A 19,964-nucleotide genomic window follows, 5' to 3' on the forward strand; every position below is an offset into this window, starting at 1 on the left:
GGCGCGCGCTTGCTCGGGACCAGCGGCGGCTCCTGAGCGGCCATGTGCGGCACACGGGCCCTCCTGCCGAGGAGCTCTCACTCCGGAGCAGCGACTGTTCCTGAGCGACCACGAGCGGCCCACGAGCCCTCCTGCCGAGGCGCGCTCGCTCAGGAGCAACGGCTGCTCCCCAGCGAGCACGCGACCACGACAGACAGTCGTTGACGGCCCGCGCGGCGGTAAATCGAGCCGCCGGGTGACGCCTGTCAGAAGATGGCCGCCCGTCGCCGTTCGCTACTGTCGGAGCGCGCCGACCCTCCCCCGATGCGGTTACACCGCCGCTGAGCTGCCAGGTCGGCCGGCAGTCAGTCCGTGCGGGGCGTGGGAGGGGCGCGACCCGCGAGCCGACGCGTGACAGGGCCCGTCCTCGCCGTCAACAGACGCTGGACGCGTGCACGCGCATGTGCCGGTTCAGGTTGCCCGACTGCGAGAAGCGCAGCATGCAGATGCGGCACTGGTACGGCTTCTCGCCGCTATGTATCCGCATGTGCTTGGTGAGCGTTGACGAGTCGCTAAACGACTTCTTGCAGAGGCGACATCTGGAACGGGTGTGACGGTCACCAACGAGAACTTGCCTACGAGTCATCTCCACGCGGGAGGAACCAGACTGTGCTGAAGTGTGGCACGCTGGTCTGTTCTCGCTGGCTGGTTCGATCCAGCCTGCGGATCGCTTTGCGGCCGGAATAATGATTTTTATACACATGATGTGTAGTGTGTTTTGTTTTTGTTCCAGGCGCAACAAAGCGTCATGTGGTTGTAATTCCACCGCAATGTTTGATGACTGCTCGACCGACATTCATCAGAGCAGGATCCAGGAGCGGAGATGTTAACTTTGCAAGGCTTTGGTCCCGGCATGGGTGCTGTGGGTGACGTGTGCGTTCGGCCGGGCAGTCGTAATTTCCTTATGGCCACGTTTTATCTGTCAGCTGAAGTCAGAACGTAAGCATAGCGACATCTCAACTTTTCGGCGTTGGTTGGGCTGAGAAGTTGCTTCGACAATGGCAATTTGCTGTTTTTATAGGAAGAACAAAAGTTGAAAATTTTTGTGCGCCACAACTCCTTAAAAACGCGCCTCCTGCTGGAAGCCAGCTTGTTAGCGCTGCAGTGACCGACGCACCTGTACGGCCTGTCCCCAGAGTGAGTCCTCATGTGGGTGGTGACGGACGAGGACTGGCTGAAGCGTCTGTCGCAGATCGGACAGCAGAACGGTTTCTCGCCAGAGTGGGTCCGCACGTGCGCCGTCAGGTTCGCCGCCTGGGAGCACAGCAGCTAACATCAACACAAGGCAGCAGTCAGCAGCGGTAGTAGAAAGGTCCGACGCATCAGATATCAAACACAAGTGAATAAATAAATAAATGTGTACCATATATAATAAAGTCATACTATTCGCATGCTCATGATATTAAATTGCATACGGATATAATACTAATAGCCTTTATGGGTACATAACATTGATAAAATCAAATACGGCTGCATAACATTTCAAAATTGGCCTAGAATATTCCTAAGATAAACAAATACAACACTACAGACGTGAACTGCGTAATAACAACGAATACAAGTGCGCTTGTGCGCTGCAATGCGTGATATGTGTGCATTAGTTAGTTGAATTTCAGCGGCAAAAACACAATTGAGTTATTATTGCTTGCATGATGTTACACTGATGGGAATGAAACATTCGCAGCATTTTGTTGTGCTGGGACATTAGAGAGCAGCATAAGCCTGATACTATACAGCACAAAAATTACGAAATTTCCTTAAACATTGAAAGCGGCGCACTACAGTTTGCCACTGGTAGAAGACGAGCGCAAGAGTACCACCTTAGCCTTACAAGCTTGAAATATCGTGACTTACCAGCCCCAAAAAGGCATTCAAGTTGCGGCAGGAGACACAAAAAAACTATGCCTGATGAAGAGTACGAATACGAAATGCAAACGCATACCAAGATGAATACAAAGCACGAAGAGCATACGAAGAGTGTCCCGGTGCGTCGAAACCTCCCCTCCCGACCCTCCGCAAGCTACGCTCATCAATCATCCGGAACTTCAAAAGCTTCCCGACAACAGGAAGCCATCAACAGGTGCGTGAGCATGCCATAAGTGTCCTCGACACCGGTGAGGGCTCTCCTACCTGTGAGAATGACTTGTTGCACTCATGGCATTTGTAGGGCCTCTCGCCGCTGTGGGTGCGCATGTGGGTCTTGAGCGTGCTGGGTCGAGCGTAGGCCTTACCGCATACCCTGCGGAGCGACGCGGGGCTTTGACATGGGTTCAGAGTGGCACAGAGGACTGGGAATGTGATGGGCAGCGGCACACGCACATGGCCTCCAAGGCCACGTGCCTCCCCCGTTCAAATTTACTCTGTGCATTAATATGTGTGCGAATGAATGTTAATATTGCAGGGCTCCAAACAGGATTTTCAGTGCAGAGCTTTGAGTTGACCCCCTTCCAATCGCGAAATTCTGCATGGGACACGGTTACGCCTTCGTGATAGGACATGGTTCAGACTAGAAATAAAGATGAACCAACGACCAGTGGTGAAGTCAAGGACGCCTCTGGGACCATACCCCCCCCCCCCCTTCCCCTTCCGGGGGTGGCGGGGACACCTGGGCCAAATGCACGAACACTTTTTGGCAATACGCATGTTGAGGAGCTGCTGACACACAAGAACGGGCTCTCGGGGCATTAGACTGGGATCCTGAGTCTAAAAGAGTCCCCAATGCGAATTGGGTCCCTATAGCGTCTAAGTGGCCCCATTAGCTGAAATACTCTCTGATGACCCGACTTGGCCCGCTCTTGAGTAGACTCCTGCTTACGCCACTGCCAATGACGACCGCCGCCTCTTAGGCTTTACTCTCCTCCAGCAAGGTGCGGCTGCCTATGCCAAATATTTGTGTCAAACTGTTGAGACTTCTTGAAAATGGCACCCGCTTTGTCCATTTTCCAACCCTGCAATGCTGTTGGTGGCCATCAATTCAACCAAAAGGAACTCATCCTGTTTTATGATGCAAGGTTGCTGCTTACCCGAGAGGAGCAAAGTAACCCCAATGGATATGGCAATGACCACGGGAACCACAACCTCTACACGGCCAAGTTCCCAGCACCAATTAATTCCCAAGGCGCCAATTAGCTACAAACGCTGCGTTGAGCAAACAGTTGAGGGAAATTCAATCGCGGTGATTCCTAAAAAGCTCTAGTAACGATGCGGTAACTGCGCATAAACGAGCTAAGCAAAATGGCTGCTTTCCTGGCGGGTGATCAGGTTGCCGTAGGGCGATCGGAGCAGCGGGTCGGACCCCACCTGCAGATATTGGTCTTGTCGAGCTGGCCGAGCGCCGGCGACTCGGTCTTGCAGACGTACAGCAGCGACTCGTCCAGGTGGGAGCCGTAGCTGGCGCCGTCGACGCGCCGCAGACTGCGGAAGGAGGCGGCCAGCTGCTGGCTACGCTCGGCATGGGTCCAGCTGGCCTCCGGCCGCAGGTCGGCCGTGAAGGCGTAGCTGGCCGACGTGCTGTACGGCACGGCCGACGAACTGACGACGACATCAGCGCGGATGGTCAACGGCAGGGCGGTGAAACCTTCAAGGAGTTTGGGGTGTGGGGAAGTTAAACGTAGTTTTTGCCCCTTCGGGCAACGTCGTGGGGCTCATGTTAACTTTTTCATTAGATGGAGGAGGGCTGTCCCTTCCACCCTCGCTCATGGCTTCCAACCAGTCGTTCATATTCAACGGTAGCAATCAACGGCACCACTCAAGGTCACAGACCGCACTTCGGTCACGGTCCAGGTCACAGCACCAGTCAAGACAGCGGTCACGGGAAATGACACGATTCGCATCACCACGCCTGTCTGGGTCACGCCAGCCGTCACAATGCAGTCGCAGCTCGGGTGGCGCATCGTCCATGGCCAAGCATGCTGTCACAGCCAGGTTAAGGGTACTGCCGCATCAGGGCTCAGGACTGCCACAGGACTGCTACAGGACTGCCACAGCACGGCTCAGGACTGCCACAGGACTACAACAGTACTGCCACATCACGGCTCAGTACTGCTACGGGACTACCACATCATGGCTCAGCACTGCTACAGGACTGCCACATCACAGCTCAGGACTGCCACAGGACTGCCACATCACGGCTCAGGACTGCCACAGGACTGCTACATCACGGCTCAGGACTGCCACAGGACTGCCACATCACAGCTCAGGACTGCCACATCACGGCTCAGGACTGCCACAGGACTGCCACATCACGGCTCAGGACTGCCACAGGACTGCCACATCACGGATCAGGACTGCCACAGGACTGCTACAGGACTGCCACATCACGGCTCAGGACTGCCATAAGACTGCCACAATACTTTCACATCACGGCTCAGGCTCAAGTCCGCCTCCCGAGCTCAACGGGTCGGAGCGCCCCTCTCCCATTCTGCACGTGACGGAGTGGGTGAGTTCAAGCTGCTCCAGAGCCCACCATTTGTCCCTGACAAGGATGGCCTGCGACCGTTGGCAGTGATCGCTCAAGGTCAGATAACGTCAGGGGGCGGGGCAGACCGTGCAGCACGTGCAGCTTTCTTTCTTCTTTTGTGACATGTTTAACTCTCACCATAAAAGTCTGCTGTTGAACTGGAATTTCTCCGCAAGATGGTGGGGTCAGGGTTCACTCAGTAAGCACCGCTTGCCGCGAACTTTGTTCCAGAAATGCATCCAATCAAAATTATCGGACTAAGTTTATAAAAATCAGAACAAAACAGGTGCCCCTAATTCAGGGTGTGACGCGCGCAGCTGACCCGCCATGGACCCAGTGGCTGCGGTTGCGCTTGCATCACGCTCCAGATAACGGCCACATTTATATATGCTCGGCTTGAATTTCCGTTAGATTGATAACAGTGTGGCTAAAATCGCGGACGACCACCGCCTGGGACATGTCCGCAGCCCGCCCGGAACTGCACTGGGTCCGGTCCCAGTTGGGACGCGCGTGCCCCCGAACCCCCGCGGCGCGCGCGACACCGGCTGTGCAAACCGAAACGCGAAAAGCAACAAATGGTGTTCCGGGCACGATCTCTGATGCGATGACGCCTCTTTCGTAAGGACAATTCTGTGATGCAATCACACGCAACGTGTTGTGTGAGTTGGTCCTTCCTCAACCGTTTTATCTGAGGTGCACATGTGCGGAGACGGTCGCATCTAATAATGACGTGGCATACGCCTCTCCCCGCAGGCGTGCAGTTTTATCTCGCGTAGACACCTCAGCGGTAGGAAACGTGCATCGTTGAAGCCACTGACTATTGTAGTTACTTCGCTTGACAAACGACACGGTGTTGGCGCAGCAACACTATGACGTCCGTTTGACTTATGGGTGTAACGGAATAAACTGTGTAAAATAGACGTGATCCAAAATTCTGCAGAACGAGTATTGGTAAGAAGTAACAAGTGTTGAGTTTTACCATACCAGTTCCCCAGCCCAGTTGCAACGTGTGCGCACAGCCTCGAAGCTGATGACATGGGGCAGCCAATGTTCGCGTCCAGTTCCGACATCAGGACAAGCACATGTCGGCGGCTCCGACGCGCCGGGGAACATAAGCCGACCGATGACTCGCCACAGGGAGCCGGCGGGAAGCCCCTGGTGTGCACCCGTGGACCGCCGACGCTACCGCACACGGCTCTGACCCGCCCCCGGCCGCCGCCGGCCCAGCCCGCCAGGCCGACAGGGTGCAGCCAGTAATGCGGCCGCGCGCGGCTCTGACCCGTTCCCAGCTGCCACCGGCCCGGCCCGCCAGGCCCACAGGGCGTAGCCCGTAACGCGGCCGCGCACTGAACAAACGGCGCACCCGGCACTGGGCAAGATCCGCGCAGTCATTAACGCTCTTACCCCGAGCAGACAAGGCGCATGTTGAATGCTGCACTGGTGATTCCAAGACCACCTAATGATGAGAATGGACAGGACTGCTGAGTTCGGATCCCGCACAGGCATTCGTTTGCTCATTTGTCAAGTGCCTTTCGGAGCAGATTTCGAAGCGTGATGGGCACGTTGCGATTGGTCGTTGGATACGAAACAATACACTGCACTGATGTACGTCATGGTCATGACTTGACTGAAGGAAATTACATTGGGGCGTGTAGGGAAGGCAAAATAAGTCATGTGATCCGTTCAGAATGCATCCGTGCACAGGCGCACCAGCGACGTGGCTGCTCACCTGGCCGACATGGAGAGAGGGCTGACTAGGGGCGGCTGGGGGCTGAACATGCCGGACGGGTACTGGGGCGGACTGCCACTCCACGGCAGCTGCGGAACAAAGCGGCACGCGTCACCTTCACACCGCCATCTCCAGACTCAGTCCGTGCCGCAGGTCTCAGCGCACGTGTGTTCCGGCACTCATCGCTCTACGCTCACCGCTCACCGTGCTATCGAGACCGGTGATTGGCACGCGGAACAGTCTTGTCGAACAGTATCCTTTTCACGATCACATATCACGTCATCCCGCGTGCCTTCAACGCGTGGTCCATGAGGACAAGCATGTCAAGCGCGTTCACGCTGTCACCTGGTGCGCGAAGGACTCGTCCGGCAGCTGGTATCCGGACGACACGCCGATGTTCATGTTCATGCTGACGTTGACGGACATGCTGGGGAACATCTGGGAGCCGGCGGGCTCGGCTGTGTGGTGCCCTCCGGCCGGCAGCAGACCAGTCAGCTGCTGCGGGGATGCGGCTCCGTCAGAGGCAGCACCCCAGAGAGAGGGGGAGCAGGCCGAGTCAGTGGAGAAGGCAGCAGGCCGGTCAGGTGCTGCGGGGGATGCGGCTCCGTCAAAGGCAGCACCCCAGGGAGAGAGGAAGCAGGCCGAGTCAGTGGAGACGGCAGCAGACCGGTCAGCTGCTGCGGGGAGGGGGGGCGGGGGATGCGGATTCGTCAGAGGCAGCACCCGAGCGAGAGGGGGAGAACGGGCTGACCGTCGGCCAGTAGAGAAGGGACGACCGAATCGCTTCACGATGTATGTCACTGAATGATTGATTGCAATAGGTAAACATCCATCATTATAGCTCATCTGACAGTTAGATTGGCTTCGCCCACCCAGCGCCCCTGCTCACCTGGCTCGACTGATTTCCGAAACTGTAGGTGTTTGCTGATAGGGCGTTCTGGTGCACAAGATGTCCAGACGAGCTGGGCGACAAGGTTCCTGGAAAGGGATAACCCTATGTCAGAAAGTCCGTTAGTCCATGATGCCGAGTCCGACCACCGCAGAGTTGTGAGCGGTCAGCTACCATATCAACAAAAATCAAGGCCGAACGCGGCATGGAACTTGGTGGGGCTCAGACTCCTTGTACTACGCCAAAACTAGTAATCGCCTGATAACCAAATAATAAATAGTCAAGTATTGTTTTTTGTCACCGTTTTGAATGACCTGTTGCCTAGCCTTGGATGTATGCATGGAGCATGATGTGAAACATCCTGATGACACAGATGGCTTGTTTCCACAATAGCTGGCCATGCGAATACTGATCCTTGTCGCATACGTTAGGGTTTGCACGAGATATGCGACGGAAAGGCTTTGTCTGTTCAAGCGTTTTGTGATCTTCTAAAGGAGGAGAGTTGCAAAAGGGAGCTTCACGAACATTGTGATGGGGAGGCTGACCCAAAAGACAGTTTTTTCCAGAAGTTTTATGCGTGCATCATCGTTGTGATTAATTCCAAGCTTTTGGAAATATTTACACGGTGTGAGGCTTGCAAGAATTGGGGCCACTGTTGCTTAAAGAAAACTTGTGTCATCAGGAAGTATTTCAGCAAAATGAACCGTCATGAAAATCACCACAAGTCTCCGTACACCGCACTGCTGCATTGTGCATCCATCGGGTAAAAAGGGAAAATAACCACTGGACACATCACGACAGCCACTAAGCAACCTATCCAAGTATAAGCCCAACTTGTCATGGAGCGATCTAGCCCAGCGTCAGTTAAATATGAGCTTCAGTCTTCGACAGATTCACTGCCTTAACAGTCATTAGCCACGTTTTCAAAACATTCACCATCCTTTATTAACAATCTAGTTCAGCCCGGCCTACATCTATTTGCTTCATGGGTGCATAGGAGCTCTGTAGATTTTACGAGTCACCCTACACATTAACAGCCAGGTGCTCTCATGGACATGAAGCACGATGTGCATGCATCCTCGCCCGCTGCGCAGCGCTTGCTCCGCAACCCTCATGCGCAAGCACGAATGATAAGAATGGCAGCACGCGGCAGAGACCGACACCGTCCATCATCGCAATTCCAATTCCAAGCGCTTCAGCCACGCGTCGAAGAGCATACATCAGCACGGATGTACGCCCATTTGAAGATCACCATCCAAGCAAGTGATGATTAGAATAATGCCAGCCAGGCGACGAAGATCGGAAGAGCACGATCCAAGCAGGTAATACCAAGCCAAGCAGACGACAGTCAGAGGAGCGCCGGCCAGGCGACGAACATCGGAAGAGCGCGATCCAAGCAGGTGATACCACACCAAGCAGACGACAATCAGAGAAGTGACAGCCAGGCGACGAGCATCGGAAGAACGCGATCCAAGCAGGTGACACCACACCAAGCAGAAGACAATCAGAGAAGTGCCAGCCAGGCGACGAGCATCGGAAGAGCACGATCCAAGCGGATGGTAACCACACCAAGCAGACGACAGTCAGAGGAGTGTCAGCCAGGCGACGAGCATCGGAAGAGCACGATCCAAGCGGATGGTAACCACACCAAGCAGACGACAGTCAGAGGAGTGTCAGCCAGGCGACGAGCATCGGAAGAGTGCGATCCAAGCAGGTGATACCACACCAAGCAGACGACAATCAAAGGAGTGTCAGCCAGGCGACGAGCATCGGAAGAGCACGATCCAAGCGGATGGTAACCACACGAGCGCTGGCTCAGCGGGCGGACGTCAGAGAGGCTCGATCTGAGCGGACGGCGGCGGACGGAGTTCGGGCCAGGCGCGTACGCCGTGGACTGGGTTCGGTTACCGTGCTGGCAGTGCTTGCGCTCCACCTCCGGGTGCAGCAGCGCCCAGCGGGCGGCGGCCGGCCGGTGCAGACGGCTCTCCTCGCGCCCGCAGCAGGCCGCCGCGCCTGCTGGCCGGCCGTCCGCGCCCGGACGCACCGAGGCCGGTCAGGTGTGCAGGCCGACAGCAAATCACGGGGGCAAATGTTCACTGAACGTGCGACTTACTATTCGGTCCCCTTGGAGACAAAATGAGGCCTCCTCACAGACTGGGGAGGGGATGGGGCTCCTGAGCGTTACTTTTCAAAGAGCTTGCTGAGTTTGGACGGGAAGAGGGCAAATGAACTCTCACAGCAACCTATTTCTACTCCTCCTACTCATACCACAACTCGTAAATAAATTCGGCACATATATATATATATATATATATATATATATATATATATATATATATATCTCTCTCTCTCTCTCTCTCTCTCTCTCTCTCTCTCTCTCTCTCTCTCTCTCTCTCTCTCTCTCGTCCCATGCCTGCCGGCAAGGGACAACGGCCTTCCTCCCTCGCTTCCTGCCCCTGTTCCCACCTCCCTTCCTTCCCTGCCTCCTGCGCCGCCCCCGACTCCACACACAAAAAACCATGCCTTTTGTTTTCATTCGTCTGCGCGGGGGCCTCTCCTAACATGTAAAATAAGTCTCAACCCGCACGGTGAGGTGGAGGGTGTGATGGAAAGCACCCGGACTCCGTCTGGACAGAGTTGGGTCACAGTGCGCACGACGAGGCTGTGGAGCTGATGGGTAACGTCCTCTTCAGCGATCTGCTCATCCGTAGGGGGGGGGGGGGGGGGTCGTCCGCGCAGGCTCTGGAGAGAGCGTCTGGTATGCCGTGGTGCTTGCCGGACTGCCAGGCTGTGGCGAAGCTGTACGCGAGGAGCTTCATGCGCAGACAACGCGGCCGCGGGGTGTCGATCGCCGGCAGGGGTCTCTGATTGAGGATGTGCACCAGTGCACGGTGGTCTTTGAGAACATCGAAGGACGAGAGACCAGCAGGAAGCAGACAACACTCTTGGACGGCGCACGTCATGCCGAGCAGCTCAAGCTCGATGACGGCGTAGCGGGATTCCGCGACCGGGCTGAATCGAAAGCCGCGCCGAACCAGCCACCGTTGTTCGCCATGACGTTGCAGCAGAGTGTACCCCAGGCCGTGCAGTCGAGAGCAGTCGGCCTGCAGGGCGGTGGGCCGTTGCAGGTCGAAGAACGCGAGTACTGGAGGTGAAATGAGCGTCTTTTTTCTCGATTTCGAAGGGTCGGGAGCGGGTCTCAGTCCCTATCCACGCGTTCCGAGGATCCGACGGTGGGAGCAGGCTCCGCAGGGTCGGGAGCGGGTCTCAGTCCACATCCACGCGTTCCGGGGCTCCGGCGGTGGGAGCAGGCTCCGCAGGATCGAGAGCGAGTCTCAGTCTGCATCCACGTGTTCCGGGGCTCCGGCGGTGGGAGCAGGCTCCGCAGGGTCGGGAGCGAGTCTCAGTCCACATCCACGTGTTCCGGGGCTCCGGCGGTGGGAGCAGGCTCCGCAACGGCGCGGCTGCCAGTGCAGCATCTGACGAGACAGCGCCCAGCTGATTCATCAGTCCCATGAAGCTGCGCAGGCCGGTGATGCTGACCAGTGTGGGTAACTTAACACTGGACTTGACCTTCCGGTGGTGGACTGTACAGCGGTCGGCGGTCACGTCGTAGTGACAGTAACTGACGGATGGCCCGGCGAAGAGCAGCTTCCCGGGGTGCGGCGTGATGCCTGCTGCGTCACACCGCTTCAAGACGCGAATGACGTGCTCCTGGTCACGGCGGCCGAGTGGCACCTGGAAGAAGCCAGACCGGGCTTCGAGATCAGATCAAGCAGATCGAGCTTCATGAAGTGGCGCGCACCGACCCCGATGCTGGGGACCTTGTCTTGCGGTGTGCGCACCGGCGGGCCGCCCCACCAAGCGGTCTTGTTCAGCCGGGTCAGGTCCACGGTCAGGCGGGCTGACGATCCCTTCCTGCCGGCAGGATCGGCTCGCTCCGCCACCGGAACGATGGGATGACACCATCTGGTGAGGAAGTCGGCAGGAGCGATGGCACCCCGCTCTAGGAGTTCATCCAACTGCCAGCGGATGTCATCCAACCACGCGAACGGGATGGGTTGCGCTGCCGCGAATGCATGCGGACGAGCGTCGTCCGTCAGTGCGATGCGTGCCGGGACGCTAGGCCTCTCACCAAGTGGCGAGGCCGTGCTGGCAGCGCACGGGGAGACCTCCTTGAATGCCGCGAGGTGAGCTGCCCGTTCCTTCCGCAAGGGCTCCACGAGAGCCCGGTCCCAGTGACGGAACGGCTCACGTGCGCAACTGACGGGGTCAGAAGACCGATTCCGTGCGTGTTCTGTTAGCTAGTGCATCATATGCGTGGGAGGCGTGCGGCACCGCCCACTGCGTGCCCGGCGAGGTGCTGCCGGCCGTCAGCCGTGGCATCGCATCCCGCTGGACGATACTGACGTCACACTGTGGCACCTGGGCTGGCGGCGAAGGGGCTGGCCGCGCAGGGGCGGTAGCGGCGGAGCTGGTGGTGATGCTCACGAGGTGGACAGGGAGGTTTGGCGACAGTATACCGAGATGTACTGTATACGGCGACAGTATACGGAGGGGGATGGGTTCATGTCATGAGAGCAGAGCGCTGTCGATTCCCTGCATGACATACAGTCACGGCAGCTGTGTTCGCGCTTGAGGCCACGTCACATGTGATCGTCTCGCAGCAGTTGAGCTTATGTCCACCGGCTGCGTACAGTTTATTTACGGGCGAAGACAGACCGTCGACGTCGATGTGCAAGGCTCCAGCCGGGAGCAACGCTCGCGCACGTCTCCGCGCCGGCGTCAGGTGTCCAGAGGGCTGAGCCGGTCCCACCACGATGCAGCGCTGATAGCCGGACCTGGGCAGCGCGTCAAGACACCAGGCCGCAAACTTGGACGTCGGCCACGTCCGCGCGAGGCTGGCTCAAGCCTCGGCCAAGGCGGTGAGGCCGGAGGCGTTCGCGCACCACAGCGCTGCACGCTGGCGACGCATGCCCTGGGGTGACCGCGACGACCGCACCGGCGGGTGGTTGGTTGACCGTGCGGACAGGCCCGCTCGTCGGCGTGCGGGCGTCGACCGCGTGCGGCACCCCTGTCCGGAGTCGGGGGCGGGTCTCGCCGACGAGAGCCCGAGCGGCCGGAGTCGGATCGGCGGGCACTAGCGCTCCTGTTCCGGCGATAGGCGGACGCAGGGTGGACGCGGCCACTGATCATGACGGCAGAGTTCTGGCGGGCGTTTTCCCAGGACTCACGCAGGCTGGCACCCTTCTTCAGCCTGGGGGCGGGCGTCGCCGTCGCTCCCAGCCGTTTCGTGCCGCTGAGGGCTGCTGGACTGGTGGCGGTGCCGGAGGTGTCCATGTGGCCAGCATCGAAGTCTGAAACGTGAGACTGTCTGGCTTTGCCGGCTGATTCGGCCAGCGCCACTAGTGGCTCCCCCCGTTGCTCTGAGGCCCTGGTTTGGTCTTGCAGCAGTCTGTCAGACAGGAGAGGGCCTGGGCGAGGGCGTTCGGATCCATGGCGATGGATCCTGCCGGCTGTGCTATCTTGCAGTAGTCACTGCTGGTTCCGAAACTACACTACAAATACGGACGTATGGAAAACGGTGCCTTCCATTCTGCGAAGGCTCGGATGCGACTCTTGGCCAGCCGCGTGGAGACGCCGTCTGGCGTGTCAACAAAGGGCCTGCCTGTTTTGCGCCGGCGTATCATCGAAGAGCTTCCCTTCGGCGTCACGCCCGCGGTATAGGGCCCGGCCATACCGAACGTCATATAACAACAATGGTAATGGAAACGTTCTAGCATGCGTCTGTCGCCAGGCAGTTGTGCTAGTTTTAACATTGGTGCGCGGGGACATCCAGAGAATCGAAAAGATGGTCCATCAACCAACGCGTGTCAGCAACTAGCACGATTCGTCCATATACTTCCACGTCATCTGATGTTTGCTATCTCGACGTCCCGTCCCGTTAATGACCAATAACCAGTCCCGGAGCCCCTCTCTTCGGCCCGCCCCCACCCTTGGCAGCACCCTCTCGCAGTGTCCCTCTCCCTGTCGGAGCCCTACCCTCCAGCATTGCTCCGCCCTCCGCCGGTGCCCCATTCCCCACAAGTGTCCCATCCCCAGGCGCTCCCTCGCCGTTAAGCGATGATTTCCATCCTCCGGGTAGACCCCACCCTCCGGCGAGGCCCCACCCTCCGGCGAGGCCTCCCCCCGTCCGTCGGCCGCGTGACGCCCACCCAATGGTCACTGGCCAGCCCGTCCGGCATGCCATGTCTAGGTCCGCCCACTGTCGGGGTGTGGCTGCCAGCTCATCTCCGCGGCTTGCCTTGGCATTGTTCGAAAAAGAAACAGGTGAAGTTGTTTTAACAGAGTGATGTCCTCTTTGGAGATTAACACAAAAATCGCCCTCAAAACAGCTTCCGCCAGTCGGGCAAACAGTTGTGAGGTGAAGCTATTTTGATAGGTCGGGGAAATATAATGGTTTAGTGATGATTTGGTTAGTCACGAATTATATAAGAAACGCTTGTGGGGGGCCTAGAACCTTTCAAGGGATAGAGGAGGCCTGTTTCTGAGACGAATGCGTGGCGAGCAGGGAAGAATGATCGTCGCCGAACAAGACAGGAATGTGAGTAGGTGTTGGTGCGACGCTGTTTATAGTAGGAGGGGCATGGGGGGTTAACTTATAACTTATTTAGGTTAAAATTTGAAGTTCCTGCGTCATGACCTTTGGGTCAAATAAATTCAAAAAGGTCAAATTCCAGGTTAGTTCCCCACGTACACCCAAAACCTAGATATCTGTTGTAAGCAAAAGGTTGCATGCTCGTTGAAGATCTGTGAACTGGTTCGACCACTTGTAGGGCATGTTGACCAAAATCATACAAAACTGCTTTGAGTTTTGCATTTGAATGAATGACAAAGATTATGCCAAGCATTATGTTCTTAAAAGGCAGAAGTGTTGACCAAGTGTCACTTTAGATCATTAGCCTATTATGACCTATACAAAATCCATGGAAGATATACCATGCAGTGACTGTTATCAATAAATTCGAAATGAGCACCATAAATTGCCCTATACGGCAATCCATGAAGTAATAAAACAGACTGGCTTTGACCTTGCTCTTACCTTCATACCCAACCTTTGGTCAATTCAATTTGTTCATTTTATTGTTGTGTTGCCTCAGAAAGTATCTCAGAAGTGTGTGGCTTTGTTAAACACTTCGTTATTCCATCAGATTGAACAATTCCCTAGAAGTTGACTTTGCTGAATCCATGGTCTAACTTTGACATGTCGTTGATCAGTAACTTCACAAGGTGTATCTTAACTTTTTATACCAAAAGATTTAATATCTAATTGTCTATAGTTGTACAAAATTTGGTGTGGCTACGCCGCGCCGGTCGGAAGTCATTCCGTAAAACCTTCGGGGCATCAATTTGACCCCACCCGAGCGCATGGTAAAATCAGGGGCAGGTCATGAGGTCAAGCTCAAAAGACAGAGCGAGTCGACATGAACAAGCAAGTAGAAGGCGTCATGCTAGTGATTAGTAGATAAACGCATCAAAAAATGAGGACGCCAAAGCCGATTTTGAAGTAATTCCATTCCGAGCGCCTCCATAGCATTATCATTCTCTTCACGAACGTACCTAACGCAGCTGCCTAAGCGTGCAGTACAACTTGGATCTTTGTATAAGATAGCACTCCCACTTGGAATTGCACATCTCTGTTCACTATGCTTCAAATGACATCACGTACCAGAGTTACTATGCTAAACAAGAGACTCTGGGGTCTCGAAACCTATTCAATTATTTCAAGATTTATGACGAATAACCTCAAACCAGCTTTGCGATAATCCCAGGCGAGCCAAAAATGCCAACAATTGACAGGTTACCCAGTCGCTCACTGAAACATGCATTCAGAACAAGTCCTCAATCCTATCAGAAATTGGACCTAGCCGGTGGTCTGAAGGGCGTGGCTTGTTGCGTCGTTACGCATTTATGAATCCGCTCATTCGATAACGCGAATTATATCAATGTTACGCATCAGAAAGGTGATACAGACTCTTCTTCTCCACTGTTGGATTCTGTTTGTTACCCTCCATTGGGGCTTACCTGTTAACAACATTGTGGATGTGCTCCTGTAACAGCCATGTCGCCATTTCGAGACCCGAATAAGATAAAGGCGCGCTTGTCAGTCAAGCATTTTGAGCCTCAGTGAGATGATACTTGGTGTCAATCGCATGGCTTGGGACAAATCAAGTGAAAGAGCAGGGAACTAGCAAAACGTCCAAAATCGCAGCGTCCAGTCCTCCTATCATCCAAAATCGCAACATCCAGTCTTCATCGCATTCAAAATGCGTCCAATACCGGCCCATTGGCGGAGTTCATAGCATCCAAGCTCGCAACGACCGAAATCACAAAAACCAATGTAAAATGCATCCAGCGATCACGATATCCAATGAACAAGCTTTGATTAACACTTCTTCAACCTTTGGACGTCGTGAACGTTGAATGTTATGAATATTATTTCCCCTGTCCAGGTGCATTGGACGATTTCCGGATGTTATGAAGGCTGAATGCAACGTTTTGTTTTGTTTTTCGCTGGATGCGTCGACGTTTTCATCGTGGGACGTTTTGAGCTCCGAATGTTTCAATGCGTATCCAGAGTTCAAGGGCATTCAATACAGTTTATACTTCTCCGACAATAAGTAAAGCTGCTATATCGACGGTTGTTCATGTCATGACGGTCTGCTACGTGATGCCTCCCAGCAAACTAGCTGACTTGCAAACAGTCCGGTTCAAGGATCGTACAGGTTCGGCAGTTGCGGCGGATATCGTCAAGAATCGGAGAAGAGAAACAACGCGACCTTTACCCGGGCTCCTTCCATGCAACGACTTTGGTTTACGAAGCATTATTCCATAGAAGTGGATGGCTAATTCTCTCCACCCTTCGGGCCCATGCCCCTTCACCTCCGCTTTCCTGGTTAGCTCAGGCCGGGTCGGAGATGACGATGGCTGACATTTCGCCCCCATGTCTCCCCACTTGCGCCACCCCAAGTGGCCCAGGCCGGATCGGAGATGAAGATGGCTAACACCTCGGCCCCATGCGTCCCCGCCTCCGCCACCCCAGTGAGCACAGGTCAGGTCGCCCATAGTTCAGGATAAAGGTATGCACCACAAGCTGCCTGGCAGAGGACGCGCGACCTGAAGCCGCTTGTTTAGACTTGATACATTTCTTCAAGATCTTTGGGCGATCTCTACAGCCACTGAGTGCCGTCGGTGATTTATATATTTGTTTCATTTTCAGCTTAGTGGTAAGCGCTTAATTTTCTTTGTATTGGGATATACATCAGCCTTCTCGGCACGTTAACACCATTCTAAAACTATACAATAACTCAAAAGGGGAGCTCATCGACTTAGACCCCGTGTCTTACTTCGATATACACCCAGGTGAGCTTAAGGTCAGTCACTGTGGCTAATCGAGCGAGCCAGGGAGCCGGGGTGGATGAAGCCAAATTGGGCGACAGGGGAGCGGGGGGAGGGGGGGGGGCAAGTCTGGTTCTGGTGACAGCACAGGACGTCACCAAATGGTGTCACTCGCGTTAGGCCTTGAGCTTGCATCCCCCCCCCCCCATAGTGATGCAAAAATAACGAATAAACATCACAGCCCGCTGGAGCTGAGCTGAACCTGACCCCAGCAGCGCCGCCAGCCTGTGAACGCGACCGCCATCGGCGTGTGCTGCCGCCGCCCGCAGGTGTTGTGTGACCGCAGCATCGCGGCGCGGCGCTGCCTGCTCTGACGCGGCGCATCTGGGATATTCCCGCTCCCGGTTCCCAGTGATCACGCGCGCGCCGCGTGCTCCTCGTGGCGGCGGCTGCTGCGAGCACGACCCGTGAACCGGTGAGTTGGCCCGCCCCCTGCACCAGTGCGGCCAAGCCGCTGTTTTTCACCGTCTTGCCCAATGCGAGCGCTCAAGCGTTGATGTTACGTTCTGTACTAATGGTGCCCGTTAATGGTTTGCCACAGTCACGGAAATATCATCCCTCGATCTGGCCACAAGTGCACGATGACATGTACGGAGCTGACTGAGCTGGAACCATTATGAATTCAGAGTTTGTATGCGGAGTTATTGACACGCAATATATCAGGAGGTGCTGGTTACACGACGCTACCGTTTTAGCTATTTGACGGTGCTCAAATTTAGATAAACATTGGCTATTTAGACGGTACTCGACGTTTGAAGCTGGGCTATGTTCACGGGGCACGAGGCGCTCGTGATCCGTGAACACAGCTTGGAAACTCGAGTGCTGACAATATGATCAATGTTTGCACAATAATGCTGTTTAACCAGTACCTCTTGGTATATTGAAGTTCGATAGCTTAGGATACGAACTTTCAGCTCATAACAGTGAAGAACCGGGGGCTCAAGGTTCTATCCGTTTATAAAATAGAACTTGAAATTGCATTGTAGCGATGTAGCGGAAACATCGTTTTAATTTTCTTTAGTACCAGACAGCGTGCACCTTTAAAGAGCACTGTTAAGTTGTATTCAGCGGTTACATACCAGTGTCAGTAAGCAGACCCCTAAACTCGGTGCTTCCCCTCGTCAAAATGTCCCTGCCTATGTCTGGGTGACGTCCGCGGCACCGTGAGACACCGTTCAGGAATGCGGCACACACGCACTCACCGGCGCCGGCGCCGTGGTGCTTCATGGGGAAGAAGAAGTCGTTCATCTCCTGCGTCGGAGATCTCTCTCGCATCGGCGGACTGAAGCCCCTGCAACAAAACACGCCACGTGTCGGACTTCTCGCGCGCCACCGACCAGCTCATCGGCTACGCTTCGTAAAACGAACAGAACAATGCAGTAATTAAAACTCAATAGCATGTTACTTCGCACACCTTACACACCTTACACGTTTGCCATTAAAAGTTATGAACTGTTTTTAGATCAGTAGGGGTAATCTCTGTCACCGCCAGAAGGTGCTGCCCTGTAGTTTGGGTCCTGAGATGGGTGTGTCCCGCCACCCTCACCTGCTGACTTGTCCCGAGCACTCCGCGTAAGAATACCTTACATCACACGCCCACATAAAGTGGGTGGGGCGCCAGCGATATGTACCCGGCACTTATCAAAGCTACTGCATCGGACGTAACTTTAAAAAAAAAACTGATGAGAACCGCACAGCCAGCACGTCAGCAGCCCGTCCACGGAGTCACGTGTCGGGTACGCATATGAAATTAAAATGAAGGGGTTCAAGGTCTACGCGGGAAAGATATGCGATGCGAGCACGCCTAGTGAAAAGGTGACATTGATGGTCAGTACTCGGTTCTGAACATGCAGTGTCGACACGGATGGACGCACCGGATTATGTCGATCAATGAGTTGGCGGTTTATTATCACAACGCGGATCAGTGTTGATAAACATACGGCCAAGGACGTGATTTAGACCAGTTTAGGCCTTAAGACCTAAATGCATTGCTCTTTTTTAACACGTATGAGAAAATATAGGCAAATCTGCAGATCGGTTCTGGAAGCAGGTCAGGGCATTCGCTTCTCGCCCATTCCTCCCTACTGACACCGCAACACTAATGACTCTTGCACACATCACGGGTGTAGATTAGCATGCAATGCCTAGTGACACCACTGCCATACGCTGCGAGAGCGCTGCCCGATGAGCAGCGCTGATAATGAACAACGTACAATGCTGGTGCATATCAGCAAGCGACATCGTTCACTGCTTACACACATACTACAACCTTAACCAGTACGTAGCGTAAACAAGGCATGCCATTAAATGTCTCTACGATCATGGTGGTGATGGTGGAGGGGGGGGGGGGGGCAGGGACAGGCCCGCCCGCTCCACCTCGCCCCACCCCGTCCCGCCCCGCCTCGCCCCGGCCGGGGCCTCACCTCTGGTTGCTGATGGTGTAGACGTGCGGCTAGCGGCTCGAAGTCTAGCGCGTTGAACGACAGCCCGTTGATCATGGGGTCGGGCGTGTGGCAGGTCTGCAGCGGCGGGTCGGGCCCGAGGCTGGCCGCCGGCGGCAGCGTGCCTGGCAGCGGCCCCGGCTCCGGCGACGGCGTGTACTGGTAGCGGGGCGGCGTCAGCGGCTGCCAGGCGGCCGGCTCGCAGCCGAAGTTGGGGTTGTTCGGCACGTAACTGTCCATCTCCGCTAGCGCCTGCAAGATTTATAGGACGCCTTACAACGCTGCCGCCGCCCGGAAAGCCGATACGACGCGGCCGCTTCATCAGTGCCGTGTAATTAGCGCCTATTTGGGAAGCCGGCGGCAAGCAAATTGGTTGCCAGACGACTGGGATGGAATCAGTGGTCACCATGGCGACGGAGGCTGGAGCATGGCGGCGGCGACCAACCAGCAGCCGGCGCGCGCCGGGGGAGGGGCCCGGGGAAGTGGTTTGACGGCCTCATCTTCTGCGCTCGGTGCGCTTGTCTGGCTGTACCGGTACTGGAGGTGGAGCTGGCGGCAGTGGCAACTGCATTCTCGGCACTCAGACCCCTAACCCCGGAGATTGCTGTTGCGTTTGTAAGCGCTGGTCGGATGGTGCGTGTAAGGTTTTGCAAGGGCGAGACGGTAGCTCGGCGTCCGCGGCCGCACATTCACGGGGCTTCATCTGCTTTCGCGTCCGACAATCGCGGGCATATTGCTCATGAATATCGCTGTCGCATTGTGAGTTTCTGAACGCCTTAGTCTCTAAACACTTCAGGTTGTGCAAACACTGCATAAAAATGCGCTACCAGTGTTCAAGGCGAAAAAAAGATAGGGACGATAACACTTTAGGGATTCTTATCTTATATTGCGTGACAATGACGTTTGCCATATGAATAGCTCCCAATAAATGATTTCAGAATCCAAAGG

The 19,964-nt window shown here is 55.4% G+C and overlaps 1 protein-coding gene across 3 annotated transcripts; it reads right to left on the minus strand.

The window, feature by feature from the left end:
- Positions 1 to 405: 405 nt before the first annotated feature.
- Positions 406 to 19,021, minus strand: LOC119113154 (protein glass-like). Of its 3 annotated transcripts, none has more exons than XM_037237505.1 (9): positions 18,999 to 19,021; positions 17,778 to 17,866; positions 7,117 to 7,205; positions 6,573 to 6,722; positions 6,228 to 6,316; positions 3,340 to 3,570; positions 2,170 to 2,278; positions 1,157 to 1,293; positions 406 to 578 (listed from the first exon to the last, which is right to left on the minus strand). In XM_037237505.1, exons 2-9 carry the CDS (start codon positions 17,848 to 17,850, stop codon positions 413 to 415), a joined length of 1,044 nt encoding a protein of 347 aa, XP_037093400.1. In that variant the 5' UTR covers positions 17,851 to 17,866; positions 18,999 to 19,021; the 3' UTR covers positions 406 to 412. The 3 variants fall into 3 exon arrangements, with proteins under 3 accessions (XP_037093400.1, XP_037093399.1, XP_037093401.1); XM_037237504.1 differs by having other exon boundaries at positions 6,573 to 6,725; XM_037237506.1 differs by lacking the exons at positions 17,778 to 17,866; positions 18,999 to 19,021 and adding an exon at positions 9,025 to 9,100 and having other exon boundaries at positions 6,573 to 6,725.
- Positions 19,022 to 19,964: the final 943 nt, after the last annotated feature.

This window comes from Pollicipes pollicipes, unplaced genomic scaffold (genome assembly GCF_011947565.3).
Source record: "Pollicipes pollicipes isolate AB1234 unplaced genomic scaffold, Ppol_2.1 Scaffold_7261;HRSCAF=8764_pilon_pilon_pilon, whole genome shotgun sequence".
In the NCBI taxonomy this organism is placed as follows: domain Eukaryota; kingdom Metazoa; phylum Arthropoda; class Thecostraca; order Pollicipedomorpha; family Pollicipedidae; genus Pollicipes; species Pollicipes pollicipes.